This window comes from Lupinus angustifolius, chromosome LG05, assembly GCF_001865875.1.
Source record: "Lupinus angustifolius cultivar Tanjil chromosome LG05, LupAngTanjil_v1.0, whole genome shotgun sequence".
NCBI classification, from domain to species: Eukaryota; Viridiplantae; Streptophyta; class Magnoliopsida; order Fabales; family Fabaceae; genus Lupinus; species Lupinus angustifolius.
The window spans coordinates 23,771,463-23,790,122 of record NC_032013.1 but is presented as its reverse complement, the minus strand read 5'-3'; the positions used below and the strand labels follow the sequence as shown (position 1 = coordinate 23,790,122).

Sequence of the window (18,660 nt, the reverse complement as noted above, 5' to 3'; positions counted from 1 at the left end):
ATCATCTATATAAAGGGAAAAAAACACTAACCGACTAAAAAAGCTCAACTATTTTAACAAAAATCTATACATTATCAGTTTATTATTTACTATTCATTTTTAATTAGCACAAATTGTACTATTGAAAAACAAGCCTTTGAAAAATTATTATTTTTAAGAAATTAGATTGAGAAAATATATATATATATATATAGTATATGAGTTTTATAAGTTCATTATTCACAATTCATTTTTAATCGTACTGGACTCCTATTGAATAAGTGATAAATTGTAGTATAAGGCTTTACTTACATAAAAAATATCCTTGAGACCAAATGAAAAATTAGAAAATAATATTTGTTTTTGGAATTTAATATGACTAACACTTTTGTCATTTATTAAGTAAGCAAATAATTCATTATTTGTTATTTTGGTTAGTAAGAAAGGTTGATCCTCGACCCTTCTGGATTTTTCCACTTCCATTTCCGTTGATCATGAAACTATGGATCAGCGAGAAAGAAACACTGACACTCAAATTCACGTTTTCATGAGTTAATTGTTTTTGGAATCAGAAATTCAGAACACAAACTGAATAAGCGATCATTCGAATCCACTTTTGTAAATACCAAATCACTACCACTCAGTTCATTGCATGCGTAGAATCACAAATATGAGACCTAATATCGTTTCTGAGGTTTCTTCTTCGATCCTCTATCTCTTACTCTTTTTGTTTTCTTTTGTTTCCGTAGAAAACGTATCCGAGAAATTTGTGTTGATTATTATTAAGCTTGGTTTTTGCATGTTTGCTTCGAGATTTTAGTTTTAATTCAGTGTTCACTTGTTGTGTGATTTATTTTGGTTGAATAAAACTTGGAAGCTATGAAAATAAAGCGAATTATGAAATTAACACCTATAGCTGCCTTAATTTTTGAATTCAAATTTGTTTGTGTAGATTGGAAAAATTTATTATCTGCTTAGTAGAATGGTTAGATATAGATCTAGGTTTAGGGTAAATCATTAAGAAGCATTTAGAAATATGTCTTTTATAGATATGATTGGGCGATACAATGTCAACAAGAGAATATACTGCATGTAGCAGAGATGAGGAAGTTGCATTGAATGAGTGAAAACGCTAGACAAGAAAGGATCAGGAATAATGCAATAGGGAGAAAGTTATAGAGTAACTCCTATTGTAGAAAAGATGGTAGAATCACACCTAAGGTGGTTTGGAAATGTATGGTGGAGACCGGTAGAAGCCTATGTGAGGGGAATAGATCGAATGGAGGCTAGTCCAATTCCTAGTTGGAGACCAAGAAAAACCATAGACGAAATGATTAAGAAAGACTTTAGAGATCAATGCTTTGTCAATGAAAATGATTTATGATAGAGCATTATGGCGTCGTTCGATTCATATAGCCGACCCCACCTAGTGGGATGAAGACTTCGTTGTTGTTGTTGTTGTACGTACTTCAGGTGTGTGATGCTTCTGATTAATTCTCCTTATTGGCATACTTGATACAGGCAGGGGTGTCTACTAGGTTGAATCAGTGGTGGGAAAACATTCCATTTCTCACTTCTGCTGTGGTGGTTGTTTGTGGTATTATTTATGTGGTTTGTCTTTTGGTTGGATATGATTCCTTCACAGAGGTTTGCTTCTTGCCCTCTGCTGTTATATCTTGGTTTCAAGGTATTCTCTTTGTTTTATATATTGACCACTCAATATTATAGCTAACTGTTTAGATTGGTCATACTCAGATGTTTTTGATCATGCAGTTTACAGGATTTATACCTCCATTCTTTTCCATGGTTCTATGCTTCATGTTTTCTTCAACATGACGGCTTTGATTCCCATGGGATCTGAGCTGGAGAGGATCATGGGCTCAGTTCGCTTGCTATATGTCACCATTTTGTTGGCTACAAGCAATGCGTTATTCCATGTTCTCATAGCACTGCTGGTGGCACACAATCCTATTCACCCGTATGAGAACCTCATGTATGAGTGTGCAATAGGCTTCTCTGGAGTTCTTTTTTCGATGATTGTTATAGAGACAAGCCTGAGTGGAGTTCAATCCAGGAGGTTGGTTATATAAATATTGATGTTGTCAGGGGAGTTCATCATTATTGGGCAAAGACTATTTAAGTTTTTAATAATGATTACCTTTTTTAAGACAATATCAGAACTCAAACCACATCTTTGAAGCTTTTCAAGGATGTTCACTGTTGAAGTCGTAACATTGCTGAAGAGTGTTTTTAATGCTAATGATTATTTTGAGAGTGCTATATCTGAAGTGGGAGAATTGAGTGCTAATGCTGCAACAGTTTCCTTCACTTGTTTTACTGAGAAGACAGTATGCATGTGTTAAATGTGCTAAATTGCATTCAATTTTTAAGGGTTCACATATTTATTAACTTATTCTATACATTTTGCAGTGTGTTTGGATTGTTTAATGTGCCTGCTAAGTGGTGAGTCTAGTTTTTCACAATATTTATTTCATCTTTGTGATTCTCTTTTATGATAATTAGGCATGTTATGTTTTAGGTATGCATTCTTTTTGTTGGTAGTGTTTCAGCTTCTCATGCAAAACGTCTCACTACTTGGACACCTCTGTGGCATCTTATCTGGGTTTGCATGTCAGTCTGATTTCATTCTTTCTGTTGTTTGATTTCTATTTCACTTCAGGCTTTATAATGTTATGCTTAATGTTTCAGATACACATGGCTTGTTTAATTTCCTCATACCCAGGACATCTTTTTATTCATCCATTGAATCCTCCTCCTGGCTTGTAAGTATCTTTCTGGACTTGGCTTTGGTATTGTACCATGATGTGAAAAATTGCAATTGCGAGATGCATGATATTAAGTTGAATGAGTTGGTGACTGTAAACCTATATCAGATGTGTGTTAATTTCCATTCATTATTGTTTGCTGTCTATACCTGGCAATCTTATCATTGTGCCAAGCTTTGTTCATCTACATTATTTTTCTAAATGTTTGGGTTGTCACAAATTTCTTTTCTCGTCTGATGACTCTTTTCCTTTCCCCCTTCTACTATCAAATATAATTTTTAGGCATTTGATGAGTTTGTCTAACACATGCTTCACTTGATTGATTAACTGATGTGAAAAATCGTACTAAATTTATGTAAATAAAATAGTTAACTCCCAAAATATCAGTTTAGTCAAATGCTTTAGCAACATAAACTACTCAAGCTGTTAATCATGTTCAGAGAGAGTTTAAATTCTTAATTGTATATTTTGTTAATTAACCACTTGAGTGTTTAGAGTTTGTTATTTGAATAACTCCCCCCTTATTTTTGGCTAATTGAACTCAGAAAACGGATCGATATTCTGAACAAGATATATATTGGAAATGAAAAGAACACTGGAAAAAACATCAACTACACATTCATTATATGTTTTTACTTTTGTTTTAACATATATGCATATTTATCTCCATGTATGGACCTTTATTAGTCTATATGTTTATCTTCTTCACTTCCAGTCGTCGTGCGTGAGACGTCCCAAATTTATTGTTTGTACTGGCGGAAATCTTTCTAGTTATATCCCTACACATACAAGCGAAAATTCAACATCCAGGTAAGTATTGTAGTTTTCATACTAAACCTTAATAGTAGCAGTGGATGTCTATTAATCTACATTTTAAATCCTTGCTTTAACGTGCAGTGGAATACTTCCGGGAAATATCTGGAGGAACCTATCATCATTTATGCCTCAAAGGGGAGTGTCTGCTCAGGTATGTGAGTCATCTCATTTTGCAAGTGCCTTTGGTGGACTCTCAGATAATGTTGTAAGCCTTTGTTGGCATGACATTGGTTACTTTACACATTATGTTAACAAGTGAAATGAAACTGCAATTCACATTCAGGACAAGAGTATGTTGAGCTATAATATGGTCTTTTAGTGATGTCAATATTTGTGGAGTTAAATTTATGAAAGTTTGCTAGTATGACCTTATAGAAGTGTAGTACAAAGAGTTCTCTTGTCATTTGATTGAAGTGATTTTTCATTGCAGGTTAATATTGTGGTTATTCATACACTTTCTGCTCTATGATTTATAGGCATTTGATTGTATTATGTGATTTCTTGCAGACAAATGAGGACAGTAGGTTCCCTGGGAGGGGAAGGACCCTCGGTGCTAGTCAAGGTCAAATGGCTTCTCATCTTCATTCAGATTCAAATCTTCATGCTAGCCTCTTGGACAATAGCAGTCCCAATCATCCTTTAGAATCCACTCTCGGTACCAACCGAAAACTATCAGGAGGAAGGTAAGAAATAGTTTTTAGCAGAATTGATTATTTATGGTGGTTGTTTGTTATAAGTAAAAATGTCAGTACGCTGATTAAATTATCTTTTCCTCCCATGCCGGTGATGGAAGGTTTCTAGGTCAAGATATTTTTGTCTTATAGATAATCAAGCATACGCAAGTCTACTCGTTGAGTAAATGACATGCATATATTAAGTGATCATGTCATAAACACTTCAACTTGGAAATCATACAAGGTAGCCAAGGCAGTTTTGTCAGACCCACAAACGATACGCAAACAGAACCCTACTCTAGAGACCCAATTACAAATGGTTTAATGGTTTAGAGATCCGGTTACAACGTTTTAATGTTTAAGGACCTATTTGAAAATAGTTCAGGGATTTGCAGATTATTTAGCCAAATATATTAAAAGGGTAACATGATCTTAAGTTTAAGTTATCTTAAATTATCTTGTAGCACAAAAATCTGTTAATATCAAAATCGTTTGAAACAAAATACTCTGTAAATAATTCAATTTATATGTCCACAATTATTTTAATCGAGGTACATCCATAATATATGTCTAACTTATAGCTAATAAGCTTGTAACACAAAATGGACAGTCTCCATCTTTTATTATTATTGGAACGGAAACTAACTGAGTATGATAACTCATCATAATATCTTTTGTGTGGATTAGTTAGTATTACTTTATATTTTTCAGAAGTTTGTGTTTCTGTGTATGAATGATATTATGATGTTCATCAGTTCATGTAATTTCCTAATTCAATTTAGGCATTCAGCTGATAATGTACCAACAGCAACTGCAGTTGTTCCACCACCTCAGGTTCCTTTACATCGAGATCTTGACACTTTCTTGTTTTCTTCTGGTTATTTGGATATTTAATATTAATTATTTTTGTTCTCTCTGAGTGCAGGGTGCAATTGCTTCAGAAGAAGGGATTAAAAAACTTGTATCAATGGGCTTTGATAGGGTAAAACTCAATTTTCATATCTTATAAATGTACAACAAAATGATTTGATATTTTTTTTGCTAACTTCTGTTTGTCTTTGCACCTGAGAATGAATAATCTTCTCATCTAAGATCAAGTGCTTAACGTTATCATTGTTTGATCTCCTTATGGGTCCATTTCTCGTATTTCTCTTTGGTCTAATTAATAAGATCAACTTACTTTTTAGCTTAGTTAATATACTTTTGTTTATTAAAAAGAAATCTTGACAGTCTTGGTGTCCTTTGATAAGTGATATCTTTAAGAAAATAACTCAACCCTGAAATTGTCTTCTCAAAATGTAGCCATGTAACAATAAGGCATTAGTATAGTGGTGTAAGGCTTTACTGGTGTCCAGGATGACTAAAAGTTTAAAGATTCGATTCCTAGGAACGATATTTGTTGAGAGGGGCAGTTACGCACCCCGGAAGAGATTAGTTTCTTACCCAATAATAGTGACGAAATACCTTTGGTTATACAAAAAAATATAGCGCTGGATCATTCTGATGCATGTGCATCAAATGTAGATTAAAGGCTACAATTTAGTTTAGTATAGTTTATTTAATGCATAGTTTTGTTGGGTTGGTTTCAGACGCAGGTGGAAGTGGCACTTGCAGCTGCTGATGGCGATGTTAATGTTGCAGTGGAAATACTCATGAGCCAACAGGTCCAACATAACTTATTCTTAACATTTTTAACTGTTATTCATGTTTACATGTTTGTGTATATGTTTCTTGATTTTTTTATAGAAAAATTATTGGGCATTTGCATTTGCATGTGCAGGATTAAATATGGCAAGAAAGACAATGTTGAAAGTCTTCAAAGTCTTCTCTGCCATGTGGATTCAATTGGCTATCTCATCTATCTAATAATAACTCACTGTGTTTAATCTTGGACCCCATCATTAACAAACAGAAATGTCATATTCAGTGACATAAATGGTGGAAACTAATAGCTATAGAAAATTCTATTATTTAGAAACAGTTGCAAAGTTTAACATATGTAATAATCAGCACAAGTGTTACTAATGCCATAAGCCCATAACACTGTTCATATTTTTAAGGGGAGATTTTTGCCATGTTCATATAAATAAAATATATATATATAGAACTATAGAAGGAATCTAATTATAAAGAAATATAATTATCACTGGTTAATTATATTTATTTTATTTTATTTTCATTTTGAAAAATGCCATACGTTTAAAATTATTTGTCAACTTTTTAGAAGGATATTGTTTAGATGATTCAAAATAGTGAGAACTATTCTTCTATTCAAAGGTTAGAAAAGTCCTTCAATCATTTTTACACAAATTCTGGCTATTCAGTATCTTCTATTCATTTTGGTTCATATTTCCATTGATCAAGTACATTAAAATTTATTTTCGGTCAACCAGATATTTATAATCTAGTATTCAGTTAATTGTATGTGCACTATTAATTAAGATGATGCAAATATCTTTCCTGAAAAAACAAACAAAATAAGGTTAAAATATAGGAAAACTATTTCATTTGAGATTAAAATAAAATATAAACACTAGTTTTAAAAGATGAACATTAATTCATGTTAACCAATCAATACAGGTCACTAAATTGTTTTATTGCAATGGAATTTTATGCAAAACTGAGTAGAAAAAATCTGTCATTAGTCCGTTTGGTCCTATTTGTTCCCCACCAACCATGCAAATAAGACAAACAATACTTTTTTTGAGAAAAAAATAATATATTATACCGATAGTGTAAGAATTTTATAAATTGTTATTTTATCATCTATTATTCATTTTTAATGTCATTCACTATTCAAAAAAGTAATACAAACAAATGATATAATAACTATATAAATACTTATCTTGATAATGTATAGATATTACACTTTTTTTTTCGTTTGTCCTCATCAATGACATCTGCCTATTACTTTCCATATCAATCTCCTATCTTGGATTATCTTTCATAGACTAGTAGTTGAGTTCAACTAGTGGTTCCATAACTTTTCAACTCATATAAGCTAATTAAAACGATTATATAAGTTATGAAGATAAAACATACACATTAATAAAGGTCCATGTATGATGATAAATACTCATATATGTTAAAATAAATGTATAAACATATAATAAAGCAGTTCTACAGTTTAATAATGAGCTTCATATGTCGTGCAAGCCACAAAATTTATAATAATAATTGAATAATTGACAGTGGAATTGTTTATATGTCATATAAAAAAACGTAACAATTGAATTGCAATTCCTCATGTCATGCTGCATGCTACAAAATTGAAGAGTAGAATTCTTCTTTTATGTGAGTTTTCTATGTTTATTCTTGCTTTGATCATCACTATTCCTATCTATTAATTGTTTTATAAAGATTATGAATATGAAAATATAATTAAACATATTAACTAGATATAGAACATTGTGAATTTATAATGGTCAACTTAGGCTCAAGTTCTTTGATTCTTTCTTTAAAGTTTTATTTCTTTGGTTTTTTAAAAGACTAAATTTATGTAATTGTACCTTCTTGGTAATGGTATATATGTCCCTACATGTCACCCTTGGAATCTTTAGTTATTTAATCCTTATTATAAAACACAAGCAATACTAAATGACATAAGATTATAATCAATTTTTTTTAAAACCAAAGAAAAATAATTATCTTTATTGGTATGTTTAATTTAATTAGGACAAAGATCAACTATCTCCAAAGATGTCTTATTCCTTATCCCGAACCAATTAAATTTTAATAAATAATATAAAATTACTGTTTTTTATTTACGTGATAATGTCTTATTAATCCAGGACAGGAAATGAGACATCCTTAAAGACAACTAATATTTGTCGATATAGTTAGAATTATGGAGTTGGCATATCATCCTTCCTAACAAAACAAAGGTTGTTGACTTGGGCTTCATTTCCTTCACCTTCTTGCATTCTATTTCTTCTCTCTCTTTCCTTCATTCATGCTTCTTAGATTCATGACTACAAGCTCATCACATTTCTAAATGGCACCAACAATATTATTTATGACCCTTTTAAGGAGCTTGGCCAAATATATCTTCTAACACTACTCATGTATGTATGTACAAAATTCTCTTTTTTTATGTTCCCACTATTGTGTTAAATATTAACATTTTTTATATTACTTTAGAGCACTTATAAATTATTCAATTTTCTACATACCTCTACTCTTTGAAACTTTTGTTGCTATATACATGTACATGAATCAATCCTCACTATTGTTTTCCTTTATTCTTTTATAATGGCAGCTCAGATGAATGGAAAATCAGCAAGGAACGAGTCTTAATTTTGAGACATTCACATGGAAAATTGAGAATTTCTCAAAACAAAACACTATGAATCTACAATCTAAGAAGTTTCAAATCCAAGGTTGTAAATGGTATGTGCAAATGAATTCTAGCTCTACAAATTATTCATAGTTATATGCTTAACAAAAATGAATTTTTTTATGTCATTACTTTTGGAACAAGGATATGTTGTCCCAAATCTTGTTCCGCGCCAATAAAAACATGTCATGTCAATTAAAAAAAAGTGAAGTATCGTTTTTGTCTGTTTTGCTATGATTTTATTGGTGCGGGACATGATTTAGGATAAGAGATCCTTGTTCTTACTTTTGAACTTGCTATTTTTTCTATGGACTAGTTGTGTAAGTTGGTATATATAGTTTCATTAATTATGGTGTTTGTCATAATCATGAGCAGGAGGATCCATTTGTATCCATTAAAGAAGGATGTTAAACATTTTTCATTATATTTGATGGTTGCTGATTCTTTACCACCCTATGGATGGGGCAGAAACACATATTTCAAGTTGACTCTCATTAACCAAGTTGATGGCAACAAGTCAGTTGTAAAGGGTACATATATCAATCTTAACTGTTCTCTCCCTCTTTGTTGTTTTTGTTGTATGATAAGTATTAATTCGACAAAGTTTTACGTTTGTTGTTGACTGCTTAACATAACCTTTACATTTTATCCGGGTGAAGGTTGTGTTAATGGTGAAGGTTGTGTTAGGCAGACTGGTAGAAGTCTTAGGTAATTTGGACATGTGCAAATGAGACTAAAGAAGACCCTCTAAGGAGAATAGATCAAATGGAAGCTGGTCCAATTCCTAGAGGAAGAGGGAGTCCAAGAAAAACCATAAGGAAGATGATAAAAAAGACTTAGAGTTCAATGCTTTGTCAATAGATATGATTTATGAGAGATCATTATGACGTCATTCGATTCATATAGCCGACCCAACTAATGGAAATGCAGTTGCATTTAGTTATAGCATGATAATTGACTAGCCTTGTGCACCAAACTTAGGTGCTTTATGTTTATAGAGTAATCACTCCTTATTTTTGTTAGAAGTGTAATTCTAAACCCTGATTTTTGCATACATTTCTAGAGACTCTGCAGAAATTCAATGGAGGACATCGAAGCTGGGGATCGCCATTCTTGAATCTCAATGATTTCTTGGACTCTAAACAAGGGTATCTTGTGAACAATACATGCATAATTGAAGCTCATATTTGTGTCTCAGATGTTGCACTTAACACTAATATTCAAAATGAAAACTTGAACAATATTGCTCCAACCAATGGTTCTAGATCAGGTAAACAAGAAATAGAATCATCAGATGAAAGTGAGACACATAGTTCCACAAAGGAAGTTCAAGGTTCAGATTTGACACTAAGAGACATCTTAGATTTTGAGAAATTAGGAAATGAAGAAAAAACTTATGTCCCATTATTAGAGGAAGTTTGCATATATCACCCTTCCTTGATTAGGAGCCAGAAGAAAAAATCTGATTTATTCAAAGTTTGGGCATTTATATCTTTAGGCAAAGTTCTACATTTTCTCAACACAACTAAGGTAAAAGATATGAATGAAGATGCATGCAATCAACTATGCATTTTGTGGGATGAACTTAATAAGTCCTCTGGATTTGACTTGACTTGGTTGGAGCCTCATGTTCACAATGCCTTGGGTGTGAAGGTTCAATTGGAAAGAACATTAGCACTGAAAACTCTACAGAACAGTGTGGTTGCTATGGAGATTAAAATGAAGAGGTTGAGAGGAGAGTTGGCTGCTACAGAAGCTGAGTTTGAGGTTGCAAGGAAAGCATTGATAGAAGCAAGAAAAGGTTTTACTGAGATTGATTTTAATGCAACATTAGGCTATGACATGTTTAGATAACTTTCATGTAAGGTAAATTAGATTTGGTTAAGGTTGTTTAGATTACTTTTCCTTACAAATTATGGGGGAAATGTTTTGTCTGTTTGTTTGTATGATACTTTTACTTTGGTAAATGATTTTTGCAGATAATGTTTTGTTTACCCCATTTTTGATGTTGCACAACAATGGTTGATTTGTATGTTAAACACATGCACTTGTGGATCCTATATATCAAAATTGGACCAATTCATATATAAACTTAGAAAGCTTTAGAAATTATGTGCAATCATGCATAGCTCTTCTCTTGCAATTGATTAAGAAATTTCTTATTTGGTCACTATCTACCATATCATTCTTTAAACACTCAACCAATAATTATTCAAAGTAACCATCCTCAATCAATAATTATTCATAGTTCTAACTAATTGAGGTTGAGACTTATGTTTATTGTTATCCAATAGTTCTGTCATTGATTATGCATCTTGCAGCCAATTTTAGTCAAAGTTAGAAAAAATACATACAATAAAACCAATTTATTAAATGATGGAAGGAAAGAACTATTAACAACAAATTTGTTTGCAAGAAAGAGTTGACTGAAATATTAAGATTTTCAATCCATATTTAAAACATTAACAATGTTATTAGCAAATTGTTTGTAATACCCTTCTGCATATTGTTATGCTCAAACTTCTTTAAGCAGGACTACATTTATAAATTTTTATAACAAAAAAATCAGTATATTTAATCTTTGCTTTTAATAAATGTTGTTGCTTAGAGATCAATGATTTGTCGATACACGTAAAGTATTATGCCATCGCTCAATGTCGACCCACCTAGTGGAATAATTAATAAATATCATCCTTTCTAATGTATATTTATCTGCATAAATAATCAAATATAATGGTGTTGGTGTCATTTGTATGCATTCATGGACAACCAAGAACCAAAGGTTCCACTGAGGCAGAACTATTCAGTCATCATCATCATTATCAATCTATTCATTTGACTGAGAAAAACATCTAGATTAAACAAATATACATAAAGTGGCAATGATGTGAAGAAAACCAACCTTTTATAACTATTCTACTCTTTAATTTAGAGGTTAGGATATTGTTTAAGAAAGCAAAAAAGATAGCATGTTTTTATATAATTATAAGTGTTTGAATATGTTTTTATATTCTTTAGAGTATATCAATGCAATCAAATAAAGAAAACCAAGAAATCCAAGTTGGTTGTTTTAAAAGGATAAATGAACCACAAAGTATTCTAAGCAAGTTTTTTCTGACAAATTTCATTGGTTATGCCTTGTTGCTGTTTCTGATTATGACATGTTCAAATTTCTTACAAAAGTTTTCTGCATAGCCTCATTTGACTTGACTTTTATCTCTACACAATTATCTTCACCTCTCTTAAGCTCTTCCTTCTATTTTTCCATCAAGGTTTGTTTCTCACCATAGGCTTGGTATGCCACTATTTCTTGTATATGCCTCATATTTGCAATATATATATATATATATGTATGTATATATATTCTATAAATCCTTATAGAGTATTTATTCTGAACCTTGTTTTGTTTTTATTTTGTAGTAGCATAGCAGGTGTATATTGAAAACAATTGGAATGGAGAATCATCATGGAACAGGGATTAATCTTGAGAAATTCACATGGATAATTGAAAGCTTCTCAAAGAACACCAAGAAACTAGAGTCTGAATCTTTTGAAATAGGTGGTTGTAGATGGTAATATGAATAGCATAAACTTATAACTTTTTTTAACTATTTGATTGATTATATGTGACTCAAAATATAAGTGTCATATATGTCTCTAAGTTTATTTCTGATTTAATCTCAGGAGGATTATTATGGATCCAATAGGGAAAAGTGTGGACCATTTATCATTGTCTTTGAAGGTTTCAGGTAACATACCAACATATAGATGGAGGAAATTTGCCTATTTCAAGTTGGTTCTAGTTAATCAAATGGATAGAGAGAAATCAATTATAAGAGGTATCATCCACAAAATAATCCTTAGTTTGAACATTCATTCATATATATATATATATATATATATATATATATATAGGAATAATGCTATATATACTTTGTTATAAATTCATATGTGATATACAAATGTTAAATGCTATTTGAATTAGGCTTCTTTTAATTGGTTGTAACAATTCATTTGCATTTGTTTCTAAATGACTGTATCAAATGTAGTCCTAACAAATGATTGATTCCTGATGTTTGTAATTTGCAGAGACTCAACAGAGATTTAACACTGGATATCGAATTTGGGGTTCATCTTTCATAAATGTCATTGACTTCTATAATCCTAAAGAAGGATTTCTCATAAATGATAACTGCATCATTGAAGCCCATGTTATTGTCTCTGATAATAAATTTAATGTTACTATTCCATGTCTAACACATAGTGTCTCTATAGCTGGACAAACAAAATATTCAGAAGAGACAATGAGTTCCACAATACAAACAAAACTAGAAGAGACACCAAGTCTTGAATATGTACAGTTTGAAATCATAAAACCACCCTTAGAAGATACACAAAGTCCTAAACAAACATATTATGAGCCTACAGCTCCACCCTTATACCCTTTTATATATGATGATGGAACTAAGGTAGAGCCCTTGATCCATCTTAGTGAGGTCCTAAATATCAATAGTTTAGGACCAGAAGCAACACCTTTTTATCCTTTATTGGAAGAGGTTTGTTTGAGGCATCCTTCATTGATAGAAAACCTAATGAGAAAAGGTCATGAATACATTCTATGGTCATTAACAACTTTGGGTGATATTCTTTACTTTCTAAAGACTATGAAGGTGAAGAATATGAATGAGGAAGCATGCAAACACCTTAAGTGTCTATGGGAAGAAGCTCAGATGTTTGGATTTAACTTGACTTGGTTGGAACCACATGTTCAATCTGCATTGAATATTAAAGCCTATTTGGAAAAGGCAGAGAAAGTGAAAAATCTTAGAGAGAGTATGATTGATTTGGAGATTGAAGTGAGGAAGCTAAAAACAAAACTAGCTGTTATAGAAGTAGATCTTGAGATTGTAAGGAGAAACTTGGAAGAGGTTGAAAATGGTTTTGAAGAGAGAGACATAAATGCAGAAATGGGCTATGAAATATAAAAAATGCTACTTGCACATGTTACATAACACATTATATCATGTGTGTATATGAATGCTCCTAAGTCCTAAGTGTGCTTTATCTTGATTAGGTGCATATTGTACTTTGAACTGATTCTGGTATACTTGTGTTCCATATGTTCTAATTGTTGTAATTGATGAGGTTGTGGAAAGTTGGTCCTATTAAAGTGTGATTATTGCTACCACAAATATGTTTGTTCATCATTTAGTATGAACACTGATATGTCATTGTTGTTTGTTAGAATGTTTGTATTTAGATTTGAAAAAAGCTTCCTAGTTTGTCATTATTATACCTTGTGTAGATATTTCATTTGTCCTTCCCAAACTTAGTGAAAATGTAAGAACTTTTGATACTATATTCAACTTAACAATTGTGAGAATAATATTAAAATTAATATTTTGACTTTGTTAAACTCAATGATCAAGTGACTTTCTTTATGATGTAGCATAATATGTTAATCAATTTTATAGAAAAATATATGATTTTATTTTATCTAGTTGGATTTATATAATATTCCTAAAGTCTTTATAGTGTATGACATTTTTAACTAAAACATAGCAAGGAAGAGTAATTATTTTTCTTAGTTTTAACAAATATTATATTACAATTTTAAAGTTTTAAAATTTTACAGTATTATATTTCAATTTTATAAAAAAAGTATAAAAAACTTCTATGTAATATCTTAAGGTTGATCCTTACACAGTTACACTAATCGAATTTGCCATGTGCAGAACTACAACCACGATTGAATTTTAAATTTTGTTGTTGAATGACTTTGATTAGTGATATTTTTATTTTATTTGACTTATTGGTGATTTTGTTTGTGATAATTTAGGGTGGGTTTGCTTTTATTATTTTCTATTTTTATTTTCAATAAAATTAGAAAAGGAGGTTAAATATATTGGTCGTGTTGTTTTCATTTCATATTTCAGAAAATATGAGCTCCATTTTTCAGAAAATATGAGCTCCATTTTTCGAAAATTCTGAAAATAAAAAAATATCATTTTCAACATTTTCAATAATGAAGTAGTGTTATTTTTTTATTAAATCTTTTGTTACTTCATTTGATTCATATCTTTTGATGTTTTAAATTTCCATATAATTTCAAATATTTTAATATTTTAGAAACCTAGTATACATTTATACTTTATTTTCCATCTTTACTCCTATTTAATACTTCTATTTTTCACATCTATTTATTCACTTCTTTTTAATTCAATTTTCAATATGTATTAATTTTTTTTTAATCAAATGATATCAAATTTTTATATCATTTAATAATTTCTTAAATTATGTGTTTAACCTTAAACATCAGAAAATATAAAATGGAAGGAATATATTTTTTCAATTACTATCCCTATTAATCAACAAATTATTCTAATCAATGAATGAATATTTCACTCGTTTAGACTACCACGTATCTTCCTAATAAACTTTATTTATTTCTCTCCAAACATAACAATGGCTAGATTATATTAATGATTAAAATTTAGAATTGAATTATTTGCAAGAGTAATTATCCTCTCGTTTGTGAAGTTTAGAGTGAAGAGTTTTGAAAATGATAATAACAAACATGTTTTTTGGAAATGCAAACATGAAATAAAAATAGAAAACCTTTCTTGAAAGCAAAGAAACCCTTAATTTTTTGTGTGCTCTAATGTATATTGTTTTGGAAGAGTAATTCTTAAGGTCAATATTACTAATTTTGGTCACGTGACCTTTTGTTCACATAATATCCATCTAAATTAGGGTGGACAAAAGAGTACATAAAGTGTTATGTTATGCTTATTATAAACACTACGGGGATGAGCTTGTGTATGTTTGGTGTATTTTTTTAAATGTAAAAAGGAATATCCAAAATTTCATTTTTATTAAAAAAATCAAATAAAATTAAACCAATAATCTTATATCATTTTTAAAATTATATATAATTAATTTTTGAAGAAAAATTTAAATATAACCTTGAGAAAATTTAAATTTAAATTTTCTTTTGAGAACGTATGAAACTATATAAATTAAATATCTCAATTTGCTTAATGGCCAACCTGCCATGCCGGCTAGAAAAACATGCTCTTCAAAATGAGCATGATGGAAGGAAATGTGTAATGGACACAATTTTTATGCCTTGTTAGACAATAATAGCATGTGGACCCATGCTCTTGGCTAGTTTTATCAATACTAGTTAAGAGGTTGAAGATATCATATTAAAGAGTTATGTTTGATTTTTTATTATTTTTAATATCGCAACATGTGTCTTATCATTATGAGCATAAAAGTTCAGTTTGATTGGATTTATTATGCAACTCAGTATCCGAATCGAATATAAAATATGGTTCAGTTCACTTCAATTAACTATCCATTTTACTCTAGGAATCAAACTGGTCATGAATGATTTGGTCCAGTTCGATTCCACAGTTTTTATCTTGTTTTTTAAATTCTCATCAATTGAAAGTTTAAAATGTATTTCATGAGGCATTGTTTGTCTATAAATGGAAAAACAGTACTACTATTATTAATATTATCTTACAATATAAATCATAAATAGATAAGTAAATAAATTAAAACCCATCAATGCTTACTATTAATGTACATAAAAATTATATAATTTAGGATGAAGAACACAAATAACCATATATATATATATATATATATATAACAATATAATTCACAATTAGTAATATATATAACAATTTAATAACATATATCAATTAATAATATATATAATGGTAACCTACTAACCTATATAACAATGCAATTTAAAATTACCAACATATATAGCATGTGGGCCCATAAACTAGAGGTGGCTTCTTGCACTCATGTCGATCATACACAAAATTCTTTCCAAGTAGTATCTTAAGTTTGCATTTGAAATTTGAATTATATTAATGATAAAAATAAAAAAATTGGCAAAGTTGTCATGTAGCCATCACAACCTTTATTTCTAGCTATCACAAAGTTTGATCGTCTTTAAGGGTATGTATAGATATACTTAGGGCGGTAAATAAGCCGAATTGAGTCAAATTAAAGCTTAGCTCGATTTAGTTCGATACGAATTTGCTTAGCTCGAAACTCGACTTGAATTTGACAAGAGTTATTTTTTTGCTCAAGTTCGGCTCGGTTAAAGTTCCTAAACTGTATGGTTCAGCTTGAATTGGTATATTTAGACAACTCAAAAAATTAATCTATTACCTATATAATAAAAAAAACTCCCCCACATACATGTGTCATCACCTCCTTCAATTGCCATATGTCACACTCACAACAAAAGTTTTTTCCCTCAAAGAATTTTACCACCTCCGATACACCCCACCGCACCATAACATTGGTTATTATCTCTTGATACATCTCTTTATCATTTATTCTTCTTCTTTATTCCATATTTTTCTCTCTCATTTTATTACTAATTAGATAATCTCATCTCTTTTTTTACTCCTTCATTTCATTACTCTACTTTTCTTCAACCATTTTTCTCTCTTCTTGATTTATATCATTCTTGCATTTCAAAATTTCTTATTTTAAAATGATTTTACGCATGTAGATCTATTCATTGATTTGTTTCTTTGAAGATGTTGTATTAAAATCTTTTTTTGTTTATTTTGTAGATATATTGTTATTGTTGGATAACTAGAGAAGTGAGATGTCTTTAATGACAAGGACATCAATGATAGTTCTATTTGATCTGGTGTCTCTTATTATTTGTTCACCCTTGAAGCATCATTGCACGTTAGTTTTTCTATATCCCTTTGTTGTTTCTTTATTTGTTTATAGAATTTTCTATTCAAAATAATCATTATTGTAATGTTGAAGATGACATGAACAGTGACGAGATCGTAAAGAGGAAGAAAAAAGTAAATAATATTTAACAATTTAGTATTTTCATCATTTCTCCTCAATTTTATAAAAAAATTGTTAAAATATCATTTTGCTACCTAATCTTGAGCAAGAGTAGCATAATATTGATTCTATGATTATATTTCAGTTAAAACTTAAAATAATTTTGATAATAACTGTTTAATGATAGGTCAACATGAATGTCATATTTATGAGCATAATCTGATTTCATTGATTCTTCTTAACTTCTATGTCCTCATTCTTATCAGTTGCATCTTAAATTGCCGAAAGTCTGTCATATCATTCATTCTTCTTAAATATAAGATTTAATATATATATATGGAGCTACGAACTATACATGATTGGTTATAATGTCAGATTTACTATTCTCACAATTTTAATGTGAGAATTGTTATTATTGAGTAGTTCATTATATATATAAAATCTTAAATAAAATACACATATAGGAGTTATAACTTACAATTGATTGAGAGAGGAAATATATTTTCATAACTTATAATTGGTTGAGAGATAATATATTTTCAAAATAAACGAATCAATATAAAATTAAATGACAAATAAAAATATTATTTAAAGTGCGTTTTTTATTGATGTGTGTTTATTTTGTAGATTTGTTCTTATTTTATAGACCAGTTCTCATTTTCATTAATTTTTTTGTTTATTTTTCATAGATTTATTTATTTTGTTTTTATACAAAAATAAATAACAAACTAATTTATAGCAAATCCTCTTTAGGAATCCAAAATACATGAAATATTTAAATATAGACAATTGATTACACTTGATTTATTTTATTTTATTTCTTACCATTGTTATTAACATTGCAGATATAATCATATAACAATATTAGTTTATATATTTGATAATTTGTAATAATAATTATGAAACTCATGATTTTTATGATCAAATATTTATTTATATCATATGAGTTCATATTACTATATATTATCATGCCTTACTATATATTTGATCATTATGTTGCATAATTTGTCAATTTATTGACGATTAAAATATTATCATGTCTTACTATACGACAAAAGTTATGAAGACATTGTGTCGTTACATTAGAAAACATATCTAATGAAATTAATTCACAATTTTTGTGTTTCTATATATTTCGCTTTATTTTATCAAATTATTACACAATATTACTAATATACATTTAATAATATTCATACTTATGTGCTTCTAAATATTCGTCAAAATCAATGTC

At 29.7% G+C, this 18,660-nt stretch overlaps 3 protein-coding genes across 7 annotated transcripts; all 3 read left to right on the top strand.

The window, feature by feature from the left end:
* LOC109348267 (rhomboid-like protein 15) lies at positions 415-6,328 on the top strand. Its single transcript, XM_019588616.1, has 13 exons — positions 415-673; positions 1,501-1,666; positions 1,753-2,056; positions 2,410-2,442; positions 2,519-2,610; positions 2,689-2,762; positions 3,481-3,575; positions 3,663-3,732; positions 4,089-4,264; positions 5,038-5,089; positions 5,181-5,237; positions 5,845-5,919; positions 6,036-6,328. The coding sequence occupies exons 1-13, from the start codon at positions 632-634 to the stop codon at positions 6,039-6,041; spliced, it is 1,242 nt and encodes a 413-aa protein (XP_019444161.1). The 5' UTR covers positions 415-631; the 3' UTR covers positions 6,042-6,328.
* On the top strand, positions 8,141-10,601 carry LOC109348266 (MATH domain and coiled-coil domain-containing protein At3g58270-like). Of its 4 annotated transcripts, none has more exons than XM_019588615.1 (4): positions 8,141-8,319; positions 8,519-8,644; positions 8,967-9,121; positions 9,655-10,601. In XM_019588615.1, the coding sequence occupies exons 2-4, from the start codon at positions 8,523-8,525 to the stop codon at positions 10,443-10,445; spliced, it is 1,068 nt and encodes a 355-aa protein (XP_019444160.1). In that variant the 5' UTR covers positions 8,141-8,319; positions 8,519-8,522; the 3' UTR covers positions 10,446-10,601. The 4 variants fall into 4 exon arrangements, with proteins under 4 accessions (XP_019444160.1, XP_019444157.1, XP_019444159.1 ...); XM_019588612.1 differs by having other exon boundaries at positions 8,514-8,644; XM_019588614.1 differs by having other exon boundaries at positions 8,141-8,323.
* On the top strand, positions 11,850-13,618 carry LOC109347221 (MATH domain and coiled-coil domain-containing protein At3g58210-like). 2 transcript variants are annotated; one of them, XM_019586926.1, is made up of 4 exons: positions 11,850-11,941; positions 12,012-12,163; positions 12,276-12,430; positions 12,681-13,618. In XM_019586926.1, the coding sequence occupies exons 2-4, from the start codon at positions 12,045-12,047 to the stop codon at positions 13,574-13,576; spliced, it is 1,170 nt and encodes a 389-aa protein (XP_019442471.1). In that variant the 5' UTR covers positions 11,850-11,941; positions 12,012-12,044; the 3' UTR covers positions 13,577-13,618. The 2 variants fall into 2 exon arrangements, with proteins under 2 accessions (XP_019442471.1, XP_019442472.1); XM_019586927.1 differs by having other exon boundaries at positions 11,851-11,886.

Bases quoted from the DNA above. Each gene is read 5' to 3' on its own strand.
- LOC109348267 (XM_019588616.1), top strand. From the start codon at position 632: ATGCGTAGAATCACAAATATGAGACCTAATATCGTTTCTGAG. The intron at 3,733-4,088 runs GTATGTGAGTCA...GATTTCTTGCAG, and splicing joins AAAGGGGAGTGTCTGCTCAG to ACAAATGAGGACAGTAGGTT. The intron at 5,238-5,844 runs GTAAAACTCAAT...GGTTGGTTTCAG, and splicing joins TATCAATGGGCTTTGATAGG to ACGCAGGTGGAAGTGGCACT.
- LOC109348266 (XM_019588615.1), top strand. From the start codon at position 8,523: ATGGAAAATCAGCAAGGAACGAGTCTTAATTTTGAGACATTCACATGG. The intron at 8,645-8,966 runs GTATGTGCAAAT...AATCATGAGCAG, and splicing joins CAAATCCAAGGTTGTAAATG to GAGGATCCATTTGTATCCAT. The intron at 9,122-9,654 runs GTACATATATCA...ATACATTTCTAG, and splicing joins CAACAAGTCAGTTGTAAAGG to AGACTCTGCAGAAATTCAAT.
- LOC109347221 (XM_019586926.1), top strand. From the start codon at position 12,045: ATGGAGAATCATCATGGAACAGGGATTAATCTTGAGAAATTCACATGG. The intron at 12,164-12,275 runs GTAATATGAATA...ATTTAATCTCAG, and splicing joins GAAATAGGTGGTTGTAGATG to GAGGATTATTATGGATCCAA. The intron at 12,431-12,680 runs GTATCATCCACA...TGTAATTTGCAG, and splicing joins AGAGAAATCAATTATAAGAG to AGACTCAACAGAGATTTAAC.